The 27,473-nt window shown below is 49.2% G+C and overlaps 1 protein-coding gene across 5 annotated transcripts in view; it reads left to right on the forward strand.

The window, feature by feature from the left end:
• The window catches only part of CSMD2 (CUB and Sushi multiple domains 2), a 697,019-nt gene that overhangs the window by 1,733 nt on the left and 667,813 nt on the right, over nt 1–27,473 (forward strand). For 3 of the 5 annotated variants that reach the window (XM_070468423.1, XM_070468424.1, XM_070468427.1), the window contains exon 1: nt 13,795–14,195. In XM_070468423.1, coding sequence (XP_070324524.1) covers nt 14,003–14,195 — 193 coding nt within the window. In that variant the 5' untranslated portion in view covers nt 13,795–14,002. Of the gene's footprint in view, nt 1–4,387; nt 4,497–13,794; nt 14,196–27,473 lie in introns of those variants that run through there. The other 2 variants (XM_070468425.1, XM_070468426.1) reach the window with 1 other exon arrangement.

The following is a 27,473-nucleotide window of genomic DNA, read 5'->3' on the forward strand; positions in this document are numbered from 1 at the left end:
CTTAGAGCAGAACACTGTCAACCCTGCACCGCTCCGGCTGCAGGATTCTGGAAAGTTAGCCGGCTCACTCATTCCTTCTGTTCTCTCTCCCTTTCAGCAGGAGACCAGGCAACAGGGGCCAAGGATTGCAAAAAAATTGCAAAAAAAAAAAAAAAAAAAAGCAATACAACAGGGATAGGGAACAAAGATAGGGGTTTGTTTCTTGAAATACACAGCTGAGGTGCCTAGAAGAGTGCAAAAAACTTAACTAGCAAACAGTATGGAGGTTTCTCAAAAAACTAAAAAATGGAACTACCATATGACTGAACAATTCCATTCCTGGGTATACATCCAAAAAAATACCCAAAACACTAATTCAAGAAGATACGTGTACCCTCAATGTTCATAGCAGCATTATTTATGATTGCCAAGGTATGAAGGCACCTGAATGTCCATTAACAGATGAATGGATAAAGATTTGAGACACATACACAACATACACATATCTACAATGGAGTACTCAGCCATAAAAAAAGAATGAAATCTTGCCACCTGCAGCAGGCATTATGCTAAGTGAAATAAGTCAGAAAGAGAAAGAAAAATACTGTATGATAGCACTTACATTTGGAATCTAAAAAATACAAATACAACAAACTAGTAAGAAAAAGGAAGCAGATTCAGAGATATAGAGAACAAACTAGCTGTTTCTAGTGAGGAGAGGCAAGCCAGGAAGTGCCATAAAGGAGTAGGTGATTAAGAGATACAAACAGGTAGGTATAAAATAAGCTACCGGTATATATTATACAACATAGGGAATAGAACAAACATTTTATACTAACTACAAGTGGAGTATTTAAAGAGATGGGAATACCAGACCATCTTACCTGTCTCCTGAGAAACTTGTATGAGGCTCAAGAAGCAAGAGTCAGAACCCTGTACAGAATAGGATTGAGAAAGAAGTACAGCAAGGCTGTTATGACTCTGTTTATTTAACTTATATGCTGAGCACATCATGAGAAATAAATGCCGGGCTGGATGAGTTACAAGCTGGAATCAAGATTGGTGGGAGAAACATCAACAACCTCAGATATGTGGATGATACCACTCTAAGGCAGAAAGTGAAGAGGAACTAAAGAACCTCTTGACGAGGGTGAAGGAGGAGAGTGAAAAAGCCAACTTAAAACTAAATATTAAAAAAACTAAGATCACAGCATCCGGCCCCATCACTTCATGGCAAACATAAGCGGGAAATGTGGAAGCTGTGACAGATTTCCTCTTCTTGGGCTCTAAAATCACTGTAGATGGTGATTGCAGCCATGAGATAACAACTACCTCTTGGCAGGAAAGCTATGACAAACCTAGACAGTGTGTCGAAAAGCAAAGACATCACTTTGCCAACATAGGTCCGTATAGTCAAGGTTATGTTCTTCCCAGTGGTCACGTATGGTTGTGAGAGCTGGACCGTAAAGAAGGCAGAGTGCTAAAGAATTGGTGCCCTTGAACTGTGGTGCTGGAGGAGACTCTTGAGCGTCCCTTGGACAGTAAGGAGATCAAACCAGTCAATCTTAAAGGAAATCAGCCCTGAATACTCACTGGAAGAATTGATGTTGAAGCTGAAGCTCCAATATTTTGGTCACCTGATGCAGAGGGCTGACTCACTGGAAAAGATCCTGATGCTGGGAAAGACTGAGGGCAGAAGGAGAAGAGGGCATCAGAGGATAAGATGGTAGGGTGGCATCACTGATGCAATGGACATGTACTTGGGCAAACTTCGGGAGATGGTGAGAGACAGGGAGGCCTGGCATGCTGCTGTCCATGGGGATGTGAAGAGTCAGACTAAGTGACTGAACAACAATGAATAACAACAACAACAAATGGAGTACAAGCTTTAAAAATTATGAATCACTATATTGTACCCATGTAACTTATACAATATTGTACATCAATTGTACTTCAATTAAAAAAAAACTTAAGTGGAATACCTAGAACCAGTGAAAAGAAAGCTATGTCCAGTTTGGTAGTCGCTAGCCACTGTGGCTATTTTACTTTTGTTGTTCTTGCTCAGTCACTAAGTCGTGTCTGGCTCTTTGTGACCCCATGGACTGCAGTGCTCTAGGCTTCCCTGTCCTCCACTTCCTCTTAGAGTTTGCTCAAACTCATGTCCGTTGAGTCAGTGATGCCATCCAACCACCTCATCCTCTGTCGTTTCCTTCTCCTCCTGCCCTCAGTTTTCCCCAGCATCAGGGCCTCTTCCAGTAAGTTGGCTCTTCGCACCAGATGGTCAAAGTATTGGAGTTTCAGCTTCAGCATCAGTCTTTCCAGTGAATATTCAGGGTTGATTTCTCTTAGGATTGATTGGTTTGATCTCCCTGCAGTCCAAGGGACTCTCAAGAATCTTCTCCAAATTTCAGTTCCTTAGTTACACTAGCCACATTTCAAGTACCACACGTGACTTGTGACTACCATTTTGGACAGCACAGAGAACACTTTCATTATTGAAAAACACATGGGCTCTAGAATCAGACTCAGTTCAGTCAGTTCAGTCACTCAGTCATGTCCGACTCTTTGCGACCCCATGAACCGCAGCATGCCAGGCCTCCCTGTCCATCACCAACTCTCGAAGTCCACCCAAACCCATGCCCATCGAGTTGGTGATACCATCCAACCATCTCATCCTCTGTCGTCCCCTTCTCCTGCCCTCAATCCCTCCCAGCATCAGGTTTCCAATGAGTCAGCTCTTCGCATCAGGTGGCCAAAATATTGGAGTTTCAGCTTCAGCATCAGTCCTTCCAATGAACACCCAGGACTGATCTCCTTTAGGATGGACTGGTTGGATCTCCTTGCAGTCCAATGGACTCTCAAGAGTCTTCTCCAACACCACAGTTCAAAAGCATCAGTCCTTCTGTGCTCAGCTTTCTTTATAGTCTACTTGCATTCAAATTATGAGTTCATGTTTTCTGGCAATGTATCTGTAGGTAGATACTCTATGCCTTGGTGTGCTTACTTGCTAGGGCTGCCACAACAAAGCATCACACACTGGGTGGCTTAGAAAACAGAAATTTATTTCCTCATAGTTCTGGAGGCTAGAAGTCCAAGATCAAGGTGTGGACAGAGTTGGTTCCTCCTGATGCTCTCTCATCACCTTACATACAGTTATCCTCTTCCTGTGTCTTCATATGGTCTTCCCTCTGTGTCTATGTCCTAATCTCCTTCTCTTATAGGAACACCAGTCATATTGGGTTAGGACTCACCCTAAAGACTTGATTTTACCTTATCCACTCTTTAAACTTCTTATATCCAAATAATACCTCACATTCTGAGGCTCTAGGGGTTAAGACTTCAACGCTTGAATTTGGAGGGACACCATTCAGCTCATAACACTTGATCTCTTCATTTGTAAAGTGGGATGACAATAAAGAACACCTATTTTGTAGAACTACTGTACACATTCTATTACTAAGTAATTCCTTAGCACACAGAAGTCCCTAAAACAATGCCTGGCACATAAGAGACACATAAAAGTGCTGAATATTACTTTCCTTGTAGGTTACATTGAAGTGCATGCCACTGGAGTTTCTCAATAACAGCTTCTGTGCTACGTGTAAAGAGGGAGAGCTTTAGCTGTACTGGGGAAATTGCTTTGTGATGGAGGAATGGACTCGAATCATCAACTAAGCTTTTCTTGACTGTGCAAGGTACAGGGCTGGGCTAGGAGATGAATACAACCTCTAGTCTACACATTGACACAGGCTGATGAAGGGAGCAAAGTCTTGCAGAAGTGCCTGCTACACAGCAGGTGTGGGGGAAACTTGATAAATATCTATGTGCCCAGCACATGAAATGGTGTCCAAGACCATTGACTGCTTCACTTCAGGCTCTAGAAAAGGCAGGCACTAGGCTTCACTAGGCTTACCAGGTGGCACTACTGGTATAGGAGATGTAAGAGATGTGAGTTCGATCCCTGGGTTGGAAAGATGCCTTGGAGGAGGTCATGGCAACTAATTCCCATATTCTTGCCTGGAGAATGCCATGGACATAGGACCCTGGCAGGCTGCAGTCCATAGAGTCGCAAAGAGTTGGACACAACTAAAGTGACTTAGCACGCACATACACAGCCTTCACTATTGTATCTTCAGTACCTTGAACAGTGGGTTCAATTTGTGAGTAAAGGGGTACCCATTACTACCCCTATTACCCTGAGAAGGTTGTTTCACCTTTTGATGCCTCAGTTTGCTCATCTGTGGAATAGGGATAACAAGATACTGACCTCCTAGACTTGCTTTGTGGCAACTGAGATAACACACGAGCTGTGATTATAATGGTGAGTCTGGCACATACTATGTACCCAAGGAATGTTAGCGATCATTATTTATGATTCTGGGATGTTTGTTTTTCTATTTGAAACCAGGAAATCCTCAGGAGGAGGCAACTCCCCTTACCTACTCTCCAGCCAAATCCTGCCCTCACCTGGCTTCCATCACAGACACAAACATGGCCAGGATGGAGAACTTGGAAAGGTGGGCCCAGCTTATGTTCTTTCTCGATTCATAGCTTCCTCATGGAGGCCCTATTCCTCCTCTAACATATTTTCAACACACCCACCTCTCACCATAAATAGAACTTTTTGGCTGTACAAGGAAATTGAAAAGTTTTTTTTTTTTTTGTCATTTTTCTTTTGCAAATTTTTGGCCATGAGTAATTTATTTAATTTATGGTTGGCTATGATTTCTCACCAATCTTGGTGCCTACTTGGGAGATCTTGTGCAGTGAGAAAACTCCAACCTACAGGCTGTTGTCAGATGTAATGAAATTTTTAATGACTACTAAATTCAACAGTTAATGAAGTTGACATAATGGTGCATTTTATATTTAATTTAATATTTACTGATTTCAGTGTTGTGGTTTTCTCCTTTGTATCATGGAGCTAATAACATTTCCAGGCCTGAAACTTTTTGCAGGACCCTGAAAACTGCAGAGGCATGATGCCTACAGCAGATTATGCCTAAAGGGTCAAACTGCCCAGAGGGGGGACCCCATGTTTAGAGAGACTGCAGGCAGGCTTCTTAAGCGACAAACCGACAAACCGTCAGAACAGGATTGAGAGGAGGGTGCAGCTATTTGTCCGGTGAATGGCCCTCCCTTGGATGTTTTTCTCCAACTGAACCGGAGGATCCAACCCTGAGAAATTCCCTGGTGCACCAGGGCTTAGGATCCTGGACTTTCACTACCAGAGCCCAGGTTAAATCTCTGGTCGGCAAACTAACATCCCCACAAGTTGCATGGCCAAAAAAGAAAAATAAACAAAAAACAGAGTAGCTAGCCCCTTCCATGACTTTGTAAAGGACACTGGAGGGTTCTAGAAGCAAAGCTGTGACTCAGGGGCTCCTCTCTCCTGGCAGTACCATCAGCAATCCCTGCCTGCCACTTCCCTGGGTGTTTCATTCCTTATTATTGCCTCCAACTCTTGCCCATTTGTGAGGAGATTGGTAACAGCTTGGACGGTGGCAGCAGACACAACTTGAATTTGAATTCCTGCTCTGCTGCTTACTAAAGGGTGGCTTTGCACACGCTCAACTTCTCTGGCATTTCATCATCTGCAAGTGGATGGAAACACTTTGAAGGGGGAGAGATTCAAAGAGGGACATCCATGAATGTTCTCAGCACAGTGCCTGGCACATGGTTGCAACCTCCATAAAAGATACTTTGCTAAGTTGTGTCTGACTCTTTGTGACCCCATCGGTTGCAGCACGCCAGACTCCCCTGTCCTCCACTATCTCCCAGAGTTTGCTCAAATTCATGTCCATTGAATTTGATGCTATCTAACCATCTCATCTTCTGTCATCCTCTTCTCCTGCCTTTGATCTTTCCCAGCATCAGGGTCTTTTCCAGTGAGCTGGCTCTTCACATCAGGTGGACAAAGGATTGGGGTTTCAGTTTCAGCGACGGTCCTTCCAATGAATATTCAAGGTTTGATTTCCTTTAAGATTGACTGCTTTGATCTCCTTGCAGTCCAAGGGACTCTCAAGAGTCTTAGCACCACAATTCAAAGCATCAATTCTTCAACACTCAACCTTCTTTATGGACCAACTCACCTCATTAAGAGGCTTTTTTAGTTCCTCTTCATTTTCTGCCATTAGAGTGGTGTCATCTATTATTGTTGTTATTAGCTATTAATGTAAAAATGGCAGCCAATGAGATCTCTATTTAAAGCGAGGGGAGGAAGGCCATAGTTGGTGGAGCAAAAGTATATATCTTGTCAGCAGCGGCCCATAAGGTGACAAGAGGGTCAGCATACAGTTGGTCTCCCACTTCTGCTTTGGCCTTCCTGCTAGACTCCTGTCCTGACAGCAGCCCTAAGAATCCCTGGGGAGGCTCTGTATGGGCTCCTTCCCAACTAGAAGCTCGGGGCTCTGCCCTACCTCCCCTAACTTCCAGGCCTGGGCACTGACCAGTATGCATTCATTTAAGATTTATATTAGCTCACTGCTGAGATGATCTGAGGCAGTGTTCAGATTAAAAAGTAAAAATCACAGCATTGAGGAATAAAATGAGGGCTGACTCCATCTAAAGAAAGCAGAAAAGTGTTGCTACTTTCAGGTCCTGAATTGGTCAGAATGCATGGAGCTAATAAGGTAATAAAACTGGGTATCCCTATTTGTCAGCTAAAGCAAAAATGGAAACACGTCGGAAGCCAGAGTTTTTATTTTCTGACAGCAGAAAATACACATCTTCATCTGCAGAGACAAAGTGTTTCCTGGAAATAACCCCAAGCATGAATTTATCATGAGTCCTTGTATAAAGGACACTGAGTGACATAGTGGGCAATATATTCAATTCTGTTTTCATAAAGACAGAAATGCCATTAAGTTGGTCAGTTTCTCACATCAGGGTTCTCTGAAGACAGAGAGCATAACATTAAATCATAAGGCAGAGAAGGCATTGCTTTAAGGAATTCAGATAATGGAGTCTAGGAGAGACACCTTTGGGTCCATTCCATAAACATTACTGAGCACCTACTCATCCATCCATCCATCCATCCATCCATCCAAGATCTACTGAATGCCCACCATGTACCAAGCACTCTGAAGGGCATTGGTAAAGATTGCTTGTAAGAGCTGACGCCTGGACTGAGTTTTGAAGGACAAATAGGAGAATGCCAGACATAGAAGGCAGAGGGAGCAGGGTGCATAAAGGCCTAGAGGGAAGGGAGAGAGAAAGCGTAGCTCATTTCAGGAGCGCAAGGGCCTCAGAATGGCTGGAGCGAGTGTGGTGGGTGCAGAGTAGGGAGACAGGAGGCACAGGATGAGGGCAGGCAGGGGCAGGTAGGGAAGGTCTAAGCAGAGAGCTTGGGTTTCACTCCGCAGGCCATGGAGAAACATCCGGGGGAGGCAGGAAAGCTGTGAAATCAGGTTGGTGTTTTAAAAGATAACCAATGGAAAAGAGGAAGGTATGTTGAGTGGGACAAGAGAGGAGTTGGCGGCACCTGTTAGGAGGCTGCTGTAAGAAATCTGCAAGAGAGAAGGTGGGGCCTGGCTAGGACCTGAGAGACGTTAAGGAGGCAGAATTTAGAGGGCATTGGAGCTGTCTGGACATGGGGGCTGAGTGAGAGGGGAGTCCAGAGTGATCCCCAGGGTTTCTGGCTCAGGAACTGGGTGGATGATAAAGCCGGTTCCTGAGATGCAGGAATGAGCAGAGGGGCAGGGTGTGGGGTGGGGTTAGAAGTGGGTGAGCTCAGTTGTGAGCAGGCTAGGGCAGAGCCTCCTGCAGAGAAGACCAGACACTCCACGGGCACTAAGACTCAGGAGACCTCAGGAGAAGATTTCTGCCATGGGGAACTCCCAGTCCACTAGGTTGTGGCAAATGAGAACACCATCAAGCCATCAAGTCCAGAGAGACTGGTAGTTGCAGAGTAGGGGGTCCCCTCCTGCCCTCTCCCCAACACCCTGGACAGCTGTGAGCATGCAGATTCTTCACACGACATGTCTTCCTCCCTGCAATTGCCCACACTGCTTTCATTCTGGAAGGTGCCACTTCTCACCCTCTCCCCAGGCTGGGCTAGAAGCCCTTCTCTTTTCCATAACATCCTGCAGTTCTCCCAGAGTCTTTATACTTTACTATTTAACTCTTTTCTCAATAAACTACCCATCCCTTGAGGTTGAGGACCACTGGCGATATCTTATCCTTCTTTATTTTTGTTTCATCCGCACCTGGCACTGGGGCCTGGCATGCAGATTAACATCTGTGGCTGGCACAAATGAAGAGATGAGTGAGGAGTAAGCAAATGATTGCACATGATACTACAGCAAAAACATGGTGGGGTGTATGAGGTTGTTGCTAGCTGCTGTAACACACTGCAGTATTTTGGTGGCTTTTTGCTGTTAAAGGTCATTTTCCACCTAACAGTCCAATTCAGATGTCCTGAACTGGTGGGTGACTTTCCTCTACATGATGGTTTGGGATCCAGGCTGCTCCCAGCTCGTGGTTCTGCCATCCCCTACGTACCTCCAGATGCTCTTTGTCCAGCCAGCAAATGGAGGAATAAGGTTTGGAGGATTTTATGGGATAAGCCTTGCAGTGACACACACACACAGCTTCTGCTTACATTCCTTGGACTAGAACCTCATGACTGCACTCAACTGCAAAGGGGACAGGAAAATGTAGTCCTGGCTGGGCAGCCACTTCTCAGTGATAATTTAGCACGATCAACATTTTTGGTCAGATCATCCTTTGGGGTGAAGGGAAGCATTCCTGGGTGGTGGATGTTTAGCATCATCTCTATCCCCTAGAGGCCATCGTCTCTACCCACTAGCATCCTCCAGTGGTAACAAACACAAATGTCTGCAGACACTGTCCTCACTGTCCCCTGGGGGCCAAATCACCCTCCTGAGTGGAGAACCTTTGCTCTATATCATGGAACGGGAGGCATTCAGTTTTGATGTTCTGCTAGCTGACCATCCAACAAGGGTCTTCTAAGTAAGCAGAGAGTGTGCATGTTGGTGGGGCGGGTGCTGGTTAGGAGAAGCTACCTGAAGGAGGTGACACTTGAGCTCAGCGATTGGGAATGGTCTACTCTGCACAATGAGACAAGGGATAGTATCGCAGTCAGAGGAAGCAGCTTGAGTGAAGGTCTGGGGGCTGCGATAAGGTAGCTGATGGGAGGGACTTCAGGTAGGGATGAGAGCCTAGCATCGCCTCTCTCTTGTGGATTATGGCCTCTGACAAGCAGAGGGAACTTGGACTTCCTTTGCCACTAACTCAAGTTCTGTCCCTTTCTTTGTTTCACTGCGGGCTTTCTGTGAGACATGCCAAAATTCGGTGGCCCCAGCATTTACTAGAACTGGAGGAATAGCCCAGACTACGGCCCCTTTTCACATTTCCCTCCTAGTTGCAAGGGGGCCCACAGCCTCCCCCAAGTTTGTTCTGGGCTCTTTCTTCCTGAACCCTGTCACCTCTCCATGGGAAGCTGTCATCTCTACGGTCACAGCCTTACTCTTGGGAAATACTAGCTTCTGGGTGAATGTGCTACTCATTGAAAAATTCTCACCCTCCACTCAGGCCGGAGGCTTTTCCTCTGAGCTAGTCTTGGCTCTGCCATGCTAATTGCCCCTCGGCCTCCGTTTCTGCCTTCATTATTACGGCATCCATTTACCTGCTCCTTTTTTGTCTCTTGGCTTCAGAAGGGTCTTTTATCCTCTTCTTATATCAGAATGAAACTTGCAGGGCATCAAGGGTGCAGCCCCTATAGTTGAGTCAGGCTGAGTTCTCCAGAGCACCGGGCCTTGTTTTCTTTCTGAAACAAACTCTGATCTTATCCGGGAAGGAGACTTATCTTGATGAGTCACCACACACATTGGGCTTTTTTTGTGCAATCTGATGTTGTGGAGAGACCCTGACCAATGGCTGCCTCTGGCTCCTGGAGAGACTGGGAGGTGTGGGCAGAGAGCCAGCCCTGGAGGCTGGTCTGAAAGTCATATTCTCCTAGGCTAGAAGGAGTTATCTCTTGGACCCCATCTCTTATCACCTCTTGGACCCCTGCCTCTCCCTTGGACTGCAAATGTTCCCAGGGTTCCCATCTTTGGTCTACAGAGCCATTCACCTTTGCAGACTCCTTCTTGATAAAGCAGTCCATGCAACCTAATGGGCCTCTCTTTAAATATATTTTCTGACTGTTTTGCATTCCTTTTCTCTCTTCCCTCCACCTGAAAAGTCCTCCCCTCCTGTGATGTGCTGAACTGTGTCCCTTCCTATGTCGAAACTGTAACCCCCAGGACCTCAGAATGTGACTCTATTTGGAGACAGGGCTTTAAAGAGGTAATTAAGCTAAAACTAAATCTATAAGGTGGGGCCTAACCCAGTATGACTGGTGTCCTTGTAAGAAGAAGAAATTTGGACATAGACATGTACAGAGGGCTTCCCAGGTGGTTTCCTTGGGGCTTCCCAGGTGGTGCTAGTGGTAAAGAATCTGCCTGCCAATGCAGGAGACATAAGAGATGTGGGTACGATCCCTGGGTCGAGAAGATCGCTTGGAGGAGGGCATGGCAACCCACTTCAGTATTCTTGCCTGGAGAATCCCATGGAGGAGGCTAGCGGGCACCAGTTCATGGAGTTGCAGAGTCAGACACGACTAAAGTGACTTAGCATGCACACACATGTACAATGGGAAGACAATATAAAGATGTAGGGGAAAGACAGCCATCTACAAGTTGAGGAGAGAGGACTCAGAAGGAGCCAACCTTGTCAACACCTTGATCTCTAACTTCTAGCCTCCAGAACTTTGAGACAATACATTTCTGTTGTTTCAGCCACACTGTGTATAGTACTTTATTATGGCAGCATCCCCAGCAAACGAGTTCACCTGGTACTTCCCCCTGCTTAAGACTGAACTCCAGTCTCCTTACCATCCCCTGCGACACTCTGCAGGATCTGGCTCTGGCTTCATCCTCCCCTCATCTCTGAATAACAGGTGTCCCTGTTCTTCACCTTGACCCAGACCCAGCCCTCTTCCCTGGTTTCCCTTCCTTTACAGGGCCTTGCCCTTCCATTTCCCAAATCTTTGCGTGGCTATTTTGCCTAATTTTCAATCCCATCTTGAAGGTCACCACCTCAGAGAGGCCTTCCCAGACCATTTATCTATTAAGGTATACCCTGTGTATACCTTAGGTATACACAGCAACTGTGACCTTTTTAAAAATAGCATCTTTAATTAGTAACTTTGTATATAATTGTTTATTTATCATCTGCCTTCATCAGGCCTGGGACAGTTCACTGGGGTGTATATAGCACAGTGTCTGGCATGTAATGACCCGCAATTATCTGTTGAGGAAATCAGTCTTTACCTTGTCCAAGTCTCTATCCAGTCCTCAGGGTCCAGCCCAAATCCTACTTCCCTCCTTAAGTTAGCCGTATGATCCCTCAAGGCCAAGAAAAGCTTATTGTCTTGATGTGCCTTTGTTACCATCTGTAACCTGGAACGTGACTTTTCGGTCCTGGCAATCGGCACTGCCCCCACTGTATGGGCTGGTGGGGCTTTCCATCTCTGCCCCACATCTTCCCAGGCAGGACCACACACTGTGCATCTCTGCATTGCCCACAGTACAGGCTGGCACAGGGCCCAGCGCTCAGGAGGCCTCAGGAAATGTGTGTGGACGCAGATAGATCAGAGAGAGGGAGGAATAGTAGAGGAAGTCGGTAGCTGGGCGGGCGTCAGGGATTAAAAGGGTGCTCCTGCCCCCAGCGAGAAGGATGACAAATGTCCCGTTGCCAAGGCGGCCTCTGGGGTAAACATCAGCTGTGGGTTGCAGCAGAATTCTGGGGCTGAAAAGCGGGTGGGGAAGTCTACTGGCTGGGAGCCCCAGAATTGTAGAACAGCCCAGACTCTCTCCTGACCAGCTGCGGGATGCGGGTGGATTCCGCCAGCTCCCCCTCCTTTTTTTTTTTTGGAAGCGGACTCCTCCCCCAGGAGAAAAGGCCCAAGTTTAGGAGTCACGGCTTCCCCGGCCCCACCCCAGGGAAGAGCCCACCAACAGCACCCCCTCTTATGGCCCAGCCAGTCCCTCCCTTCTCCCCAGCGCTGGCGCAGGCTGGAAGGCCAAGGCTTGGCTGGTTGAGTTGAGCCCTCTCTTTTGGGGGCTGGGCCTGGACAATGGGAAGCGACAAGCCCCCGCCTCGCTGCTCCCGGGACATAAAGCAGGCCTTTCACTGGGGAGTTCGGTCGGTTCTTGGCACCCAACGAGGCGGCGTCGGGAGGGGTGAGAAAGCCAGCGCGGTGGGGGTGGGGAAGGGGCCCGGCGATTCTGAGGACGCTCACCGGACCGGGGCCCCTGGGGCTGGCTCCCCAGCTGCGGGATGAGCTCATACTGGAAGCCGGCACGACGTGGGCTGCAGGAGGGAGCCGGGCACCGAGCTAGCTGAGAGGTCGTGGCTCTGGGGAGCAAGTTTTGCGTGGAGGACAAGGGCCAGCATCCACTCCTCCGGCCCTGCCGGCCGCTTTCCCCACTCGGCTCGTCAGCCCCAGAGCCCTTTCCACGTTCTTTCCCGGGAAATTCCCACCGACCGCGGGCGACGGACTCCCGGGCTCACAGATGCTAGAGCTCAGGCTAGCCACCCCCTAGAGCTCCCAGCGCAGCCTCTCCCGGGGGCCTCGGGCAGAGGAGGTGGGTGCTCCCCGGCTACTGCCTTTGCACCTGGCGCGCCGGCGGGGACCTCCTCCCCGGGCTCTGCCCTTCCTGGTCCCCCACCTCACCCCCCACTCCCTAGCCAGCAGCGTCTGTTCCCGTTCGCTGAGAGTTTGGCGTAGACAGCAAAGGAGCCATCGTGACTGACGGAGGCGCCTCGGAGAGACGAGACGGAGGCGGCGACTGAGTGGGGGTGGGGGATGGGGTGGGGACCGGCGCGGAGCCCTTGGGGCCTGGCGGCCGCGGCGGCAACGACGAGATGGGGAGGGGCTCACGCCATTGGGAGAAACTCATCTGGTCTGGGGCCAAGGCTGGGAGGGGGAGGGTAAGAACGAGAAGAAGCCGGGTCCTGTTATTTAATTTGAGGATAAATTGTACAAGTAACTCTTGCACCGTCTTTCTACCAAGCTCACCTGCACCCCCCCACCCCCACCCCAGCGGACAAACCCAGTCTTCCCTCCAGCCCAAGATTTTTGCCTTAGGATAGGGGAAAGACCGTAGGGAGCCGAACCCACGGGTTCCCCCACCCGCCCCCCAATTCTTAATTCTGGGTCTGTGCACACACATCCTTCTCCTGGGATGGGGTAGCAGGCTGCTGCCAATGGGGCGGCTAAGCATCGCCCCCCGCCCCAGATTTCAAGTTCAAAGCCGCCACCCAAGATCAGCTCGTAAGAGCTGTGACTTGGGGAACTGCGTCCTTCTTTGGTTACCTTTTCTCAGACAGTATTCTAATTTCCAAACGTGGAAGAGGCGTGTATGTGTGTGTGTGTGTGTGTGTGTGCACGCGCGCGCGCTCGCGCGCCAGTGTGTGAGTGCGTGTGTGTCAGTATCACCGCGTGTGTGCGCGCGCGTGTGTATGGGGGGGGGGGTGTATTAATGGGTGATCTTATAAATGGAGACGAGAGAACTGAACTTAAAAGAAACTGGTCAATTGTAAAACAAACAGGAATAAACAACCCTTTAGATGTAATTTGCGGTTTGTCTGGAGGTGGAGGTGGCGCTGAAGAGGAACACCCACCCCCCAATATTTTCTCCTTTGCTGCGCCTCCACCCCCAGCATTTGGAGCGGCGGAGAAGCGGCTCCGGAGTGATTAATCCGGGGATAATTCACCCCCCCTCCCGCCCCCCGGCGCGAACCCCGCGAAGCGGGATTGGAGCGAGTCATTTCCGAGAGCGCAGCGCGCCTCTCCCCGGCCGGGCGGACACTTGGTTCATTCCAGCCGCAGAAGCTCAGGGCTCCCTCGTACCGGGATTTTTTCCGAGCAGAAAAAAAAAGCTCCAGAGCTCTCCTGACCTCCTTTCTCCTCGGCGGCGAGCGGAGCCTCTCCCTCGGCGCTGCCGGCCGCGCCATGCCGCGCTCGCGGGGACGAGAGCTGGGGCGCTGCGGCTGCCCCGCGGGGAGGACTCGCGCCGAAGCCGGGATTTCGGCGCTCGTGCCGGGCGCCCGGAGCCGCTGGGGCCGCCAGCCGCCGCCGCCGCTGACGCCGCCGCCTCTGCTGCTGCTGCTGGGCTGGGGACTGCTCAGCGCCTCGGCCGCCGCGGGTAAGTCCGGCCACGCGCCCCACCCGAGCCCTGAGCCCACCCATCCCCGACCCGGTCCCTGTCCCTTCCTCCGCCCTCCCTCTTAACCTCCCGCCCCCCTCAACGCCCACCCTCCTGCTCAGCCTCGCCTCGGTCGCCCCGCGTTCACCCCCATCCTCAGCCGTCCTCCGCGCTACCCTCACCCTTACTGCTACCCCCAAGCCCAGCCGCAACTTGAGCGGATCCGGCCGGTGTGGGGGGCCTTGGGAGACAGACATCCCCGCCCGGCGTTGCGGGGCACCCGGACCGTGGCTTCAGTTTCTTCAGCCTCCCAGCCCCCAAGGCGCCAGGCTTTTCCCCGATAAACTTTCCTGGAGCCCTCCCCGCCTCCGGATCCTGGTTGGCACACCCGTCCTGGGGGGCTGGAGAGGAATGGCGCGCCCCCTCCCCATTCGCGCGTCTGCAGGGTCTGCCCTTCCCTGCCCCCGCCCATTTTCTCGCCACAGAAGCCCGCGCCCCCGCCGAAGCCGCCCGGAGACTGCGGCCGCCTCCCCCCTTCCCCAAGTGTCCCCCTTCCTCTGCGCTCTGCGCTGGGAGCGGGGGTCAGATGGGCGGGGGTCCCGAGCTCGCCGAGCCGGAGGACTCTGGTGGGGGCTAGAGGGTTCTGATAGACGGACCGGCGGGGGCGGGGGCTGTGCCCGGGGGCGGGGGAGGGAGTGTCGTCGCCAGGCTCCGCGCCGCCACCTTCCCCGCGGTTCCCACTCCGCGCCAAAGTGCCCTTTCCCGCGCCCTGCTGCAGCCCAGTGCCGGGGCTGCGGCAGCGGCGGCGCGGGCGGCGGGACCTGCTCCTGGCGACCGAGTCGGGGAGGGGGACCGACCTGGCGGGCGCGGCGAGTCCCCGAACTTCGCAGATGTCTGGCTGAGGCTTGCGGACCGGGAAGGCAAGAGGACCTTCGAGAGAACCCAGTCCCCAGTGGGGATCACTGGCCTCGACTAGTGCCATCCCACTTTCCGCCCCTGCTCCCCTCTGAGGCTCAGCTCTAGCCAAAGCCTAGAAAGTTCTGTGTCCCCGGGTGGGGACGGGTCCAACCGGTGATGCCTGGGGCCGCATTTTCATTTAGCCCGGAGGCTGACACCCACGGTGGGGAGGAAAAAAAAAAAAAAAAACCCGTAACACCTGCTGCCCAGGCTTTGACTGAGGGCGCCTCCGGCCTGGAGCCGTGTTGGTTTTCTATTTATTTATTTTTTTAACCACCGATTGAACCTTTGAAAGCTTGGCTTCGGCCATCCTAACCTCCAGATTCTGCTCCCTTTTTGGAAAGTACGACCCTTCCCGGGGGAGCTCTCTGGTCCACGCTGGGCTCCAGCATCTGGTGAGCCGGTCCCCGCAGACCGTGTCGCCAGCTCCTTAGCACGGAATGATAGGGTTGCTGGTGAGGAAGGGCGCCCCGAGCCAGCCCTAGCTCTCCCATCCCTACTTGACCGGACTTTGTCAGTTTCTCCGAAGAGTCATAGCCGCCGACACCCAGAGAGGGGCGCCCGCGGCGCGCGCGCCTAGGAGCTCAGCCCTCGTGCACACCCACACCCACTGGCTGCGCGGTTCACAACGACGCCGCTGGTCACCCAGACTTGCCACATGAGTGGTGGGGCTATGGCTGGGCTGCTGCCTGGCTGTCAGGCCTCTCAGACGTGTGTCCAGGTGCAGCCCCTGCTCTGGCTTGGCAAACCTGAGATGACCCTTCATACGATCCAGCTGTTTTTCCGGCTAGATTTGTCCCTGCCCTTTGGGCATGCCGTGCCCCCAGGGAAAGGAAAAGGTCAACTCACCGGAGCTTGCATTCTTGGCCTGTGCTGGAGAACTGTTGGCGTGCGGCTCTTGGGTCGCCAGAGAACTTGGGGGTGGGGGTGTTGAATGGCTTGGGGGAGGGGATGCTTGCTCTCTGGCCGGCCTGCTCTGGCTTCCCCTGCTTCCAAATGCATTTCTTTTTAAACCCTTCCCGCATTTAGATGTGCTGTTGGCCTTGCGAGCAGCAGAGATTTGGAAACGGACTCGGTGACAAATGATGGCAGGATTTGGCACATTAGAGGGAAGCACATTTATTTTGTGTTCTCTTCACACTGTTGACTTTAAAAGACGCTCAGGACTGGGCTGTCTCCCTTCCTTGGCCCAGTGATGACTGGATGAAATGAGTTTGGGATTTGAAAGGGGGAACCTCCTTATCTGCCTTTAACTTGGACCCTGACCCTTTCCAGCCATGCCCCCACACTTTCCCCACCCCCGGCCTCCCTAGAGACCCTGCAACCCTCGCCTTCTCTCTGCTTATAATACATCAGTCACTCTCCTGCTTTTTGTTTCCCCTGAACAATTTAACACAAAACAGGCCAACCAGGCTTCTTGGTCCTGTTGATCTTTCAGCTCCTGTCCCATCTTTCTTTCTGATTTACAAGTCAGCTCTCTTAGAGTTGGTCTTGAGCTCGCTTTCTATGCCACTGTTCACTCCCTGCTGTCTGGCTTCTGTCCCCAGGACTGGCTCTCTCTGGGAAAGATCACCGATGACCACCCTAACTGCCAAACCCATCAACTTTTCCTTTCTCTTCCTTTACCTCTCTGTGACCGTGAACACTTTGGATTACTCCTTTTAAAATTTCTCTTCCGTGGGCTTCTGGGACACCGTGCTTGGCTGATTTTTCTCCTACCTCTTGGCTGTTCCTTCCCAGTTTCTAATAGTAGCACTTATGCCCCTCCTGAAAATCTGGCTTCCTGCGGTGTTCCATTTCTTATGCTTTTCCTCATTTCCTCTCACTCCTCCCTGGGTGAGCTCATCCAGCCCATTTCTTCCTCTGCCACACTCTGAAGCTTCCAGACAGATTTCCCCTGCCAAGATGCTTCTCCCGATATATGTCTGTTGGCTTCCGAGCCCACGGAAGCTCTGGATCTAGACAGCCTGTATATCCGGCTGACTCTTGGACATCTTCACCTGGATGTTTCTCTTCCAAAGGAAACTCATTAGCTCCACACCCAACCTCCAGTATCCCCCATGGAGGCTGCTGGTACCTGTTGCCTCCCAGTTACCCAGCGAGGAACCTTAGGATTATCCTCAAATCCATCCTTATCAGGTGACCATCACATTCTGTCAGTTTCATTCTCTCAGTTGTTCTCAAACCTAGCTACTTTTCTCTGGATTTAGCAGTTCTGAGCACTGAAAAGACTGTTATGCTTCACATTTCCTTAATAAGTAATTTAAAATAAAGGCAATGTTAAACTGTAAATATGAGACATGCCTACAAAGTTCTGATTTTTCCCATGCTAACCACTTCATTGCCTTGAAAGAAATCAAACATCAAGTTATTTAAAAAAAAAAAAAAATTCTCCCTGCTTTGCCTCTTAAAAACTGGAGCACTGGCCATACCCATGGAATCGTATTCAAAGTAGTTATTTATCTGCCTCTTGTGTGGAACTGTGAGCTCCCTGAGGACAAGGCCAGTGCTTTATTTCTCCTGGCATCCCCAGCACCCAGCTCAGGACCTGGCATAGAACTGGTGCTTGATAGATGGTTGTTAAATTGGCTGATGATTTTTAAAAATATTTCTGTTGTGGGCAGTTTTCTAGGGACTGATAAGGCCAAATCAAGATTTTTAGGTATCAAAGAAGCCAACTGGTTTGCAGAAGTGATGAGATGACAAAGACCTGTTCTCCAGCTGCTTTCCCCCCAGAACCAATGTCACAGATTTATAAGATAGCTCCTTAGGTTCTAGAATCAAAGCAAGGACATGCCCTGAGCATACACCCTGCCCACCCTGCCCAGGAAAGGCAATGATGTATGGGTTTGAATTTCCATTTGTGATTAAGCTGTGGGTTTATGGTTTTAAAAAATAAGCTGACCACAGCAGAGAGAGTTGACTGTATCTTGGGCTGGTGACAATGTAGCTTTGCTCAAGGTGGGCATTGTTTAGGGTGATGTGGAAAAGCATTAGAGAACTGGATTGCCAGAGCTCGGACACTGCAAGGTTTGGGTGTGTCTAGAAGAGTCCAGCAGGTGGCTTCAGTGACACCACCTTGCCTCAGGTGTCTCACCTGCCTGTTTTATCATCATTGTCATGCCAGCAGGATTAAGGGACTCTGAGGGCTCAGCAGAGCCACATGTTCTTGCTAGAGAGTTAGTTGATCTTCAGACCTCCCCAAGGTTCAGGCTGCCCACCTGCAAAAGGGCCAAGTCATCACTGCATTTCGGAAAGGATTAGAAACCAGAGATGAAACAGACTCAGCACATACATATCGATTGTGCCCATGGAGTGGAAGATGGGCCTGGAACAAGAACACCGAGGACAAAAGACTCTGCTAGGAAGTCTGTGTATTCTCCTCCACTCACCCTGCTCAGAAAACTGTCTGGGTACCCAGGGGAGTGACACTGACAGCCAGTGTCCTGTGAATTCTGATGGTAACCCAAGCACTTGCGTGTATTAACTCAACCCTCACAGCAACCCAGTGAGGCTGGCAATATCATTCTCCCCCTTTATCCATGAAGAAATAGGTTCAGAGAGGACATATAACTTCTGCACATAACCAGTCAACCAGGGATTGAACACAGGGCTGCCTGATCCGGAATCCTTCACTGGCAGCCACGCCGTTGTCTGATGTCTAAGGAGAAGTGCTCCAGCCTGGGAAGCCTTCCACACAGGTGGCCTGTCTCTGTCCTGCCTTTCCCTCTGGGCTTGTGCATCAGTGATGCTGTACTGCTTTGGCGCTTGAGGCCTGGATCCCAAACTTCCAGCCTCTCAAGCAGCCTCTCAAGCAGCTAGTCCATCTCTAGCGCAGCTCCTTGGGGATGGCCGCAAAGTCATCCTTGATTTGCTTCTAGTCCCAGAGTTCAGTTCCTCTCGACTGAACTCTGCTGTGAGCTCTCACAACTCCCCAGGTTGTAAAACCCTTTGTATCGTAAAACTCATCAGGACATATTGGAATTTCCTGTTTAATGAGACAGTGTCCGCCTTTATTCCCTAAGGCTCTGTGAACACACAGCACAGAGCAGACACTCAGTCACCACTTGTTGAAAGGATCAGAGGCAGGCTCTCTGGAGCCCAAGTTTCTCTCTCTCTCTCTCTCTCTCACTGCCCTCTTGGACTTTTCCAAGGCAAGGGGCTTGGAGGAGTGGGAAGCATTGAAGGTGTATCCCTGTGTGGGAGACAGTGCTAGGTCCTTCTGCATATTACTAATAACTCTCTTTTACTGAGTGCTGGCTAAGTGCTTTACAGACGTTACTGTTCAATTCTCACAACAATTCAGGTGCTATAATATCATATTTGAAGAGACTGAGACTCAGAAATTAAGCAACTTGGCCAAGGTTATCGAGCAGATAGGAGAGGAAACAAGATTGAACCTCAGAGCTACCTGACTCTAAGACTCATCCTTTTAATTCATGGAAAGCACCTGTCACAGTGCGGGACCTGTGGTTAGCGTTCAGTGTTTTATATGTTAGATGCCGCCACTACCAATGCTGCTCCTCCTACTGTCTTTACTTTCTGCACCAGCCTCTTAGAATTGTGAGAAACGGGTCTGATCCTATACCACTCTAAGATGCCATTAGATGCATCAGCAAGAGTCTTTCTTCTTGCTCCTCCCACTGAAAGCACGCTCGTTAGAACCTGGCCTCCTCATCCACCCATCAGCCCTGGCCATCATCCCTCTTCCTGTGCTGTGCTGTGCCTAGTCGCTCTGGAGTCTGACTCTGCCGCCCCAGAGGGCTGGACAGGCAAGGCTCTCTCGCTCTTCCTAGAGGTTGGAGAACATCACTGACACTGCCTTCCTTTGGGCTCACTCTTGGTGGTGTGTGTGCTGTCGGTTCAGTCCTATCCCACTCATTGTGACCCTGTGGATAGCCCACCAGGCTCCTCTGTCCATGGGGATTCTCCAGTCAACAGTACTGAAGTGGGTTGCCATGCTCTCCTCCAGGGCATCTTCCCACCCAGGAATGAACCCACATCTCTTGATATCTCCAGCATTGGCAGGCGGTTTCTTTACTATTAGTGCCACCTGGGATATGCCTTCCCAACCTCCCTTCTCTACCTGCTACAGAGATTTTCCATGACAGCAGGGGAACATCTGGGTGAACCTGCAAATGCAGGGCTGTCTCAGAGTTTTCCGCCTTACGGAGACACTGTCTCAGGATTCAGTGACTTGGAATAGAATTTGGCTTCCCCTTGGGCCCACAGAAAGCAAACGGTAGGTTATGCAGTGTGGGGAATTCTCAACTAGAAAATGATGGTGTGTTTCTTAAAGTTCTTCCCTGGTTCTTGTAAGTTAAAGAAACATGAAGCTCATACTTATTTCCTTTCTGGGCTCTGGAACTCAACTGCCTTTTCATACCTCACCTTTAAAGATGAGATGCTTTTTTTTTAAGCTTGTACAGATTCAAGACATACTGAGAATTACATGCTCTTTTTAGAGCATGCTTTTGATTCCCTATCAATAGGTTAGGCATTTTGGAAGTTGTTTGAAAAAAATAAGGATAAGATTCTGTATCTTTTTCCCCTCCTCTCCTATCCCAGTATACACCTAAGTTTTAGATCTCCGGGTCCTTTGGCTTTTCTCATGTCATTTCACATGACATGAAGAATGATCATGTCCTGTGTCTGTTAAGAAATGAAAACTTTGGCCAAGTGGGAGATGGGAGGGGGGCAGTTGGAATGGAATATGATGGGGTGGGACTGAAGAAACAGGAGGATTTGAGATGGACTGAGGTGAAGTAGCAAGGAGTGAGTTGTGGTAGGATCAGGAGTAAACTGGGATGTGTTGGGAAGGGATAGAGCGAAAGAATTGGGATGGACTGGGATGGGTGGTGGAATGAAGTGGAATAAGATTGAGTAAAATATGATGGTTTGAAGTGGGATTGAGTGGGTGAGATATAGAGTGTTCAGGAAAATGACTAGGGAAGGATAGAGTGGAGTGGGAAATATTGAATCAGAAGGGACTAGGATGGGATGGGATAGGATGGGATGGTGGAGTTGGATTGGGGTGTAGTGGGACAATCAAAATGTGGTAGAGTGGAGTGAACGTGTTGTAGTGGGATGGAGTGAGATGGGGGAGCTAGGATGTATTGGAGTAGCTTGGGTTGGGTGAATTGGAAGGAAGTACTGAGAGATATAATGGGATTATGTAGCCAATTGGGTGGGCATTGTGAGGAAATGGGAAATTAAGGAAGGGACCAGAAACAACCTAACCTGCTTCCCTTTATTGGAGCATCTTCATCTTCCTTCCCAGAACTCCTCAGTTCCTCATGTGCCCGAACTCTGAAATTTCTAGCAGATAGAAAGTTCCCATTAGCCCTTGGTTCCACCTTGGTGTAGATCCTAAAAGGGTGCTGACCCCACTGTCTACTATTAGGGGGTCATTCTTCAGGGAGAAATTGGGGGTCCTGTGTAGCCATCACTGTGAACCCTATTAGAGAAACGTGCTGCACATGGCAGGAGCCCCAGCGCAGCTCAGGTCAAACCCAGCATCAGAGATGGGTACTGTGCTCCCCACAGAGCTAGTGGGGTGTCTGTACCCACAGAAAGCAAAATTCTGGGTGCTGTAGGGGGTCAGCTCTCTGATGTCCTTTTTTGAGAGGTCTCCCCCACTGGAAATTGCCTTTCACTTTTTCCCTATTTGTTTCTTATTGTTGGGAAATTTTAAAACCGAATTGATCTCTTAGGGGATGTCAATTTTATCTTTGAAAATCATTGTTATAAGGAACTCCTATGATGCTAAAAATAATGTATGTATAGTTAAATTGCTGACAGCACCAAAAACTTATTTGAGAATCTCCCGTGTGGTCTGGAGCAGAAAATAAGGGTTCATATTACGGCACAAATAGCCTTGCTCCCTGCCCATGTCTCATTTATACTCAATTAAGTGCAATTATAATCTAGAAACCCAAAAAATTATGTGTCCATCTTCTTGGCGTTCAAATAGGAAATGGAATAAGGTCCATTATTAAGTGGCTACATCTATTTATTGATTGAAAGAAAGCAAGTGTGACAGTTGTAACTTGAAAGAGAGAAAGCAGAGACTTTGAAAGTTAGACCATTTGAGATACAAGTGAATTATCAGAGGATGCGCAGGCATTTTGTGTGAAATGATTGATGGTCCTTTCTGAGATGAGCTAGTGTGGTAGAGCCGGCTCAGGGCCCAGGAGGTTTGTATGTGGGTTGCTACCTGGCTCTCCCTTCCAGCCTGAGTCTTCCCACCTCCTGGCCCTCACTGCTTCCCCACCGCCATGCCAGGGTGGGGGTCAAGGGTGGGGAGAGGCTCAGAGACTGGGTGAGGCTTGGCAGTGCTGTGTGGGCTTCTGGTGCGTTGTGCGCATGCATGCTCAGTCGTGTCCGACTCCTTGTGACTGGTGGGCTGCAGCCCGCCAAGGCTCCTCTGTCCAGGAAATTTTCCAGGCAAGAATTCTGGAGTGGGTTGCCATCTCCTACGCCAGGGGATCTTCCTGACCCAGAGATCGAACCCGCGTCCTGTGCATCTCCTGCATTGGCAGGCAGGGGTTTTTTTTGGTTGTTTTTTTTTGTTGTTGTTTTTTCCCGTTGAGCCAGCTGGGAATCATTACTCGGCAACAAAAAGGAGGTGAAAGTTTAATGATTTGTTTTCAATCCATGACCAACAAGGACCTACTGTATATAGCACAGGGAACTGTGCTCAGTATTCTATAATAACCTAAATGGGAAAAGAACTTGGGAAAGAATAGATTCATGTCTGTGGATAACTGAATCCCTTTGCTGTACACCTCTAACTAGCACAACACCGTTAATCAACTATACTCCAATATAAAATAAAAATTACAAAATAAAATAGAAAGTTCCTAGCATGAAAACTGCCACCTCAGGGATGGCCTCCTTCCTCCTGGGGACCCGTGTGGCCCCGTTCTCCTGGCCTGGTCATTTGTGAAGTCCTGGAAGTGCTGGCCTATGGGAGGTTCACAGCTAGAAGGAAGATGTTCTGGTATATTAATATTCAATATGCTTCTTGAAATTTGGCCTAAGAGTCAGGAAACTAGTTTTTCAGCTTTGGGTGTGCCTCTCCATGTCACTTCTCCTTCTTAGGCCTGACTTCCTTGCCTGTAAAAGGAGAGTGTTAATACCCACTGTGTCTATGCAATGCTGGACTTGGAAGCTATTTAATCAACAGAACAAGAAAGATGCAGAGGTTTTTGAACAGGTCACTAGTGTAACCCTCACCCAGTGGGAGATCCTCCCAAGGGGCAGGTTGGCTGGGCATCCCAGGGCTGTGCGTCTCCCAGTCTCTGCAGGTGGCCTGCCTGGCTTGCGTTGGGGGGTAGGGGCAGTGGGTGCAGAAGGCTAGACTCGCTCAGCTTCCTGGCCCTGATCCTGAGAAACTGAAAGAGAAGACACAGGAATTCCCATCCACTGCTCATCAGATAATCTACTACAGTCTCCTCCCGACCTACCCACCCACCCTGGGGCAGCTTTCCTGAGCTCAGTCTGGGAGAGGTGACTGCTAGAGCTTCATTTTCACTAACACATCCATCCAACGGACAAGATTTACCCTGAGGCCTTTTAATTCTAGCAAGAAAAATTCCCTGTGTTCGACAGCCACTGGGACTCACATCTCCTGTGACACTTTGTGCCTAGAAACATGGAAAGAGGAAAAAAAGCTTACAAGGATAGTTTTCCTGGTCATGTGGAAGGAACAGTTGGGGGTTTTTTGCTTCCCGCTTTTTTCTTTTTTTGAGCATAACATGGAATTGACCTACCCTCAGATCATGACACTTTATGATCATCTGTCTATGAAAGGCTCCTGTCTGGTTTTAGTTTTTGAAAAATTTTCCTTCCTTTATCCCTGATCCCAAGGCTATTGTTGCCTTCCTCCATCAGTACCAACTCTAATATATTTTGTGAAAATGAAAGTCACTCAGTCATGTCTGACTATTTGCGACCTCATGGACTTCTCCAGGAATTCTCCAGGCCAGAGTACTGGGGTGGATAGCCTTTCCTTTCTACCCAGGGATTGAACACAGGTCTCCCACATTGCAGACGAATTCTTTACCAGCTGAGCCACAAGGAAAGCCCAATATATTTTATATATATCTTGAAATATGCATGGATCCTTATAAAATATGTAGGGTTGTTTTGTGTGCATATGTAAATTTATATAAATATAGTGAACTGTAAATTTCATCCAGTTTCTTGATTTATTTACTTAGTACTATAGTTTTACAGATCTAACCCTGCTCCTTGTATGTGTCTAGTCCTGACTGCGTTATGAATTGTGCATCCATCACACTTCCTATATCAACTCCCCTGGGAATAGACCCTTTGCTTGGCTGTAGCACCTCCTGGCTACACTTGTGGTTCTGAAGAACATCCTTGTACATGCTCTCTTGGGACCCTGCGTGAGAATAACTCTGGGCTATACAAAGTGGAGAATTGGGATCCCTGAGTTAGCACGTTAATTTTCTCTGTTCTGTCATAATTTTTACAGAATGGCTGAGCTAGGGCTCACTTCCACCAGGAGTGCACAAGAGTTTCTATCTTCCCATATCATCACCAATACTTAATACTGTCCACCTTTCTAATTTTTGCCATTCTGATGAGTTTAAAGTGCCATCTCACTGTTTTATTTTGCATTTCTCTAATGACAAATTTGAATATCTCTTATATGCTTGTTAGTTGTTTGAGCGTCTCTTTTTGTGAATTGCCTAGTCATATTCTTTGCTTATTCTTTTAATTAGACTTCCTGTCTTAATTTTAAAAAACCTCGGTTTGATTTGCAGGAGTTTCTTTTATATTCCAGATATTGCCTTTTGTCAATTTTATAGATTCGAAATAACTTCTCCCAATCTTCCATCTGTGTGTTTTGTTTATGATGTTTTTCTTTGGACAGAGATGCTTCGTTTTGAGGTAGTCAGATCCAGCAGTGTTTTGTGGAAGGCAGAAGTTGGGACATGCGGGGCACTGATGAGCCAAGTGTCTGGGTGGGCTTGCAGACCCACCTGGGTCCATCCTTCTAAAGGGTTGGTGCTCTGTATGGAGGGCTTGAGGAATCCTAGAGTCTTCCTGTCCGCACTGGGCTCTCAAATCCCACAGGAGGTCTTTCTCTTGGCTCAAGGCCCTGTGTTTTGGAAGGTGCCAGTTAAAGTACAGATTAATTACTTGATGTGTACCACACTTAGAGAATGTGAAGCCTCACTCAGCCCTTCAGGGGGTGTTTATGAAGCATGTGTGCTGGGCCTCAGCTTTTGAGTGAATTGGAGGCTACGGACAAGTTTCCAAGATAAGGGAGCATAAGAGAGACAACTATCCAATGTTCATAGCAGCATTGCTCATGATATCCAAAAGGTGGAGATAACCCGTATCTATTAATGGATGAATGGATAAACAAAATGTGGCATCTACATACAGTGCAATATTATTCAGCCTTAAGAGAAGAGACTCTATATTCTACAATGTGGATGAGCCTTGAGGATATTATGTTAAATGAAATTGCGCTTAGTCCGTCAGTCATATCTGACTCTTTGCAACTGCATGGACTGTAGCCCGCCAGGCTCCTCTGTCCATAGAGATTCTCCAGGCAAGAATACTGGAGTGGGTTGCCATGCACTCCTCCAGGGAATCTTACCTACCCAGGGATCGAACCCAGTCTCCCGCATTGCAGGTGGATTCTTTACCAGCTGAGCCACCAGGGAATTATCCAGTCACAAAAGAACAAATCCTTTGTGATCCCAGTTAATATGAAATATCCAGAGCAGTCACATCCATAGGACAGAAAGTAGAATGGTGGTCACTAGGGCTGGGGGTTCAGGGTTGAGAGGAATGGGGAGGTTATTGTTTAATGAAAAGAACTTCAGTTTTGTAAGGTGAGAAGAATTCTGGAGATGGATGGTGGTGATGGTTACACACGATTTGAATGCCCTTAACACTCCTGAACTGTACACTTGAAACATAGTAACTTTTACCTTATATATGTTTTGCCACACACAAAAAAAGAGGAATAACTATCCAGACTCAAGGGGTAAGGGAAGCTCCTAGAATAAGCGATGTTTAGGCTGAGACTTGTAGGATAGAGAGCAGAGAGCAAATGAAGAGAAGGGGAAAGGATTCCAGCATGGAAATGTACCAGCACAAACTCTTGGTTGGGTGGAAGTGAGGCATGTTCAAGGTCTGGAAGAAGCTCAGTGTGACATGGAGGTCGGCTAACCGAATGGGGAGTCTGGAGCAGGAGTGTGGCACTGTCAGCTAGGCTGGCTGGCACAGGTCTTAAAGGAAGGCGGTGATGACGAGGGTGGGGTATGGTACCAGGGCACTGTTGGGGAAGGCAGGTCTTGGTGCCCCACAGGGAGAGGTCAGCAAGGAGGAGATGAGGGCATCCTCTGCCTTCCTCATCTTTTCTACCCTGTTCCCTGCCTTCCCAGAGAGGGTAAAACATTTGCTAGGACTGTCCAAAGTCCACGAAGCCCAGGTAATAAATTGTGGATTGTGAATCACAGTTCTGTTAATCCTGCCTCAGTGAGAACATCCCACAGCTTTCTTCAAGAAAGAAGATAAGAATAGTTCATCCACCTGCTTGGGGATGACATCGCAGGCCATTTCAACGTTCCCATCTCCTGGAGACACCTGCTGTATTCTGCCTTGTCCAAGTCATGTGTGCCCCTGCGCATTTTTGTCATTCTGCCTCCTCTGTTCCCTCCCAACTCCTCTTCCAAACTCTCCAGTTATCTCCTGTCCGTTTCCTTTCCCGCTCCCTCCTTTTTTCCCAGCCCTGTTACTTTCCTGACACCAAGACTCTTCACTCTCTTTGTAGTCATCCTCCTCCACACCTCCAGCCTCACCATCAGTTTGAGCCTCTTCCTGACCTTTGACCTTGTTGCCTCCACCCCCTCAAAGGGAGACCTTTGACCTCTACCCCCCTCCTCACCTAGGACCTGCCATCTCCATGACCTTTCCTTTAGCCAGACTTTGGCCCAGCAACTCTGTCACAAGGCGGATTTTCAAGGCCTTTAGCTGCTCCCATCTGCTCCAGACCTGTGGACCGGGTCACTGGAACATTCACTGGGCCCTTAGTGCAGTGGCCCTGGCCCAGGGGTCAGGGGTACAAATAGCATTTACAACCAAGTGCCTTTCCCAAGGACAATGACATGTTCCCAAAGGCCCAGGGAACTCTAAGAGAATATAGGAGGGAGACGGGCGGCAGGACAGGCTTCACCCAGGAGTACAAGCAGGCTCTCCAAGAGTAAGCAGGCATCCCACTTTCACTTTCTTTCCATCTGAGAGTAGGAGGTCCTAGGCAGAGGGAACAGCCTG

This window comes from Odocoileus virginianus, chromosome 5, assembly GCF_023699985.2.
Source record: "Odocoileus virginianus isolate 20LAN1187 ecotype Illinois chromosome 5, Ovbor_1.2, whole genome shotgun sequence".
NCBI classification, from domain to species: Eukaryota; Metazoa; Chordata; class Mammalia; order Artiodactyla; family Cervidae; genus Odocoileus; species Odocoileus virginianus.